A 3,709-nucleotide genomic window follows, 5' to 3' on the forward strand; every position below is an offset into this window, starting at 1 on the left:
AAATAATCTAGTGGATGATTGGTTAGTACGAATGGCCAATACGTCCTGGGAGATATGGAAGGCGAGATGTGATCATACTTTTCAAGAGATAATACCCAATCCAGTTGGCATTATCAAAAAGATACAGCTTTTGAACATGGGAACAGGAAAAGCCATGAGAGAAAAGCACAAGAATACAACAAACATAAATCCACACAAACTGCCTGATACTCGCTGGATTTTTCCTAATGCTCCATATCTTTCAATTTGCTGCGATGCTTCGTATAAAAACATAAACAATAATAATATTTCAGGTATTGGACTGATTGTGCGCAATTTTGCAGGTACATTCGAATATGGGAGCTGCACCTATGCAGATGAATACGTAAATTCAGAGCAGGCTGAGTGCGCTGGACTGCTACATGCAATGGACTGGGCATACAAGGAAGGAATACAGCGGGCGTATTTTGAACTTGATGCGCAATTAGTTGTTGAAGCAGTCAATGGGGATTATCACAAGGTGGCATGGGATAACCAAGCACTCATCCTAGATATTAAGTTTATGTTAAGCAAAAATCCTCTATGGATATGGAAGTTTATTAGTAGAGAATGTAATAATCCATCCGACAAAATGGCTAGCATGCAAGAGTCTTTAAAATTGCAAACTCATGGATTTCAAATCCTCCCAATTTCATTGCTTCATCTTTGGAAAAGGATAGAATCTCTGTAACTCAGTCCACTCATTAATAAAATTTCTTTCTTAGTATCAAAAAAAAACACCAAGGGTGTCATTTTTGTTTATTAACCGTGGATTCTAGACATTCCGGGGACTAGCCGGAGTTGGTTTTTGGGTGTCGTGGGTCACTTTAGAGTGAGAGCTTCACTGATTGCACTCACGGTAAATATATCATTTTCGTTCGTTCTGATATGTAAAACAAAAAAATGTGAATGTGGTAAAAACAAAAAATAGACTTTCATCCTCGACATTTTCTTCATTTACGTACATATGCATTAAAACTTCACTTTTCCACTGAATTCTCTCTGTCGTATAGAACAAAAAAATTGAAAAAGTAGCACCGGTGAATGTGGATGTGGCTATAAGAGTTGCACGTAGTATCCAAATTAGCCATGAAACAGTTCTAAAATTGCACGACAAATAGGCATGCATTTTTACATCCAAACAACTAAAAATAATAAGCAGCTAATTGATGCATCATCACCCAAGCATGGAGAAGAATAGTTCTTTAGTTTTATCATCATCGAAAGGTTTGAAGAAAGGACCTTGGGCTGAAGACGAAGATCTACTTCTTAGGAAATGTATCGAAAAGCATGGTGCAAGCAGATGGGGTCAGGTTCCTCTTAAAGCAGGTAGTTAACGTACATTTAATCAAATTATTGTACATGTATAGTACACATGTTTTGATAATTTTGTTGATGTGTTTCAGGCCTAAGCCGATGTCGGAAAAGCTGCAGGCTGAGGTGGTTGAACTATCTGGACCCAAACATCAAAAGAGGAGAGTTTGAAGCGGATGAAGTGGATCTCATTGCCCGCATGCATAAGCTTCTTGGAAACAGGCAAGTAGTACTCTATCAAGAGCATCACACTGACAGGAACTCAAAGTATATTATAAAGCCAAAACTACATTAACTTAACATTTGAGTTTCTGATTTGCCATCGAAAAATAATGAGAATAGTCCCAGTGTCCCGCGTTTGGAGCAACTTAAGATCCTGTAGTTAATACACTAGTTAGTACAAAAAAAATATATGTACACTAGTTAATGCACCCACTATAAACCTGCAATTTAACGGTATAACAACTTGTTATTATTATTGTTTCATCAAACAATGATTTCTGCAGATGGTCCTTAATTGCTGGTAGAGTTCAAGGAAGAACAGCAAATGATATCAAGAATTTCTACAACACTCACTTGAAGAAAAAATGTTTCTCTAAACAGAGTCAGCTGCAGAAGAACAAACAAAAGAAACGTAGACGTCCTCTTCGTCCGATTACTGATGATAGTCATATGACGGTGACAAAAGTTTTGAGACCTCAGCCTCGAACCTTCTCCAAGACATCTCACTGGATAAAAAACAAAGAATCAACACCAGTAGCAGGGATGCCGAATGAAAATATGAATAACAATCTTAACACCACAACAGCTAGATTACTTGAGGATAGCAATGATCATGAAGATCAGTTGACAAAGAATTCTTTGTCACTTAATGATCTTGATCGGTTCTCATCAAAAAATGTTAGCAGTAGTGATGATTACTACTGTAACTTTGATGATGATCAGAGGGTAAAAGAAGTTGGAGATTACTTGAACAATGATGACTTGTATCTGATTGATGATCTATGGAGAATGTTAGAGGAAAATCAAGATGGACAGTACTTAACCATCTAATCGAGAAAAAAAATCAAGAAGTGGTACGTACTCCGCTTTGGAATAGATAAATCATAGGAATGAGATGTAATTTCATTGTTGTTCTATCCCTTAATGTATGAGTTGTTTGTTTGTTTGTTTCTAATTCAAGTGAAGCTGAATTTGTCTTATTTATAGTAACACAATTAAAATAGTAGTATCATATAAAATTTTCAAATCCGATAAGACATGAAGTGACTAAGAGCATTCCCAATCCTAGGCGTGAAGATCATCCTACGTGGAATTTTTAATAATATCTTTTTATTGGGTCATTTTTATGTGGCTAAAACAAATAAAAGTTAAAGTTAGATTTTTTACCTAAACTTTCATCTCCAATTTTAAAATCTTATTGTCCTAGAATTTGGAATATTAATGTTTTTCTTAATTATGATGATGTGTTTTTAGACTTAGGTCATAGAAAAGGTGAAGATATGACTTTCTTGTTTACCCTTTGCTATGAGATGACAGTCATGTCATCATTTTTAATTAACCTCCACCCTAACATTAGAGATAAACTTTTAGTAAAAAAAGGTGTTAAATCCTATGTATCATGCCCCTAGTATTGGAGATGCTCTAACGAGTCAGAATAAATACTTCAAAAAAACAAAAATAAAACGAGTTAGAAATAGTACCCGACTCAAATACTTCCAAGTTAGATGTAGGAGAGGGGCTAAACTTCATAGCCTATAGCGAAAATAAAAATCGAACATCAAGTCAAATCCAAACGAATAAGGTGTGGTAGTTAATTATTCGGAAAATGGGCCATTTGTCCAAATATTTTTAATCTAATGGACGAGTAAAAATTAGTATGGGTGAAATGGACACCAAAAAATAGCAAGAATGAAACTGGGTTCACTCTGGCTTAAACTTAAAAAAGAGCGAGGATGAAACTGGATGCATCCTGATGTAAATTAAAAATAAGAAAAAGTATTTGAAAATGGCTATGATGAAACTGTTTACATCCTGGCTATTTTTTTTACATTTTCGTCCATTTAAACAGTATCAAATTTTACATGTCTTTTCACCAGGGAATTGTTGATTTTGATCTTTTTAACCAATTTTGTGTTCATTATTACTACACTAAATTTTAACACAAATGGAGGTAGATAGAGAAAAGTAAGTGCATTGAGGCCCATGGGTTTTCCACTTTTTGTGTAAATATAATTGGTCTTCTTATAATTTTCCCTATGTAGTTTCCTTTTTCCCTTTTTTTGCCAATAAGAAAGAGAATTTATTAAAATTGAAGATGAATACATATTGTCTTAAAGAAAGGTTGGTACCGAGTCCAACCATTCAACATCCAAAA

The 3,709-nt window shown here is 34.8% G+C and overlaps 1 protein-coding gene across 1 annotated transcript; it reads left to right on the forward strand.

Moving 5' to 3' along the window:
* Positions 1–1,188: 1,188 nt before the first annotated feature.
* LOC113327031 (transcription factor MYB90-like) lies at positions 1,189–2,534 on the forward strand. Its single transcript, XM_026574666.1, has 3 exons — positions 1,189–1,347; positions 1,425–1,554; positions 1,839–2,534. The coding sequence occupies exons 1-3, from the start codon at positions 1,206–1,208 to the stop codon at positions 2,383–2,385; spliced, it is 819 nt and encodes a 272-aa protein (XP_026430451.1). The 5' UTR covers positions 1,189–1,205; the 3' UTR covers positions 2,386–2,534.
* The last annotated feature ends 1,175 nt before the right edge of the window (positions 2,535–3,709 follow it).

Source organism: Papaver somniferum, unplaced genomic scaffold, assembly GCF_003573695.1.
Source record: "Papaver somniferum cultivar HN1 unplaced genomic scaffold, ASM357369v1 unplaced-scaffold_10, whole genome shotgun sequence".
Classification (NCBI taxonomy): Eukaryota; Viridiplantae; Streptophyta; class Magnoliopsida; order Ranunculales; family Papaveraceae; genus Papaver; species Papaver somniferum.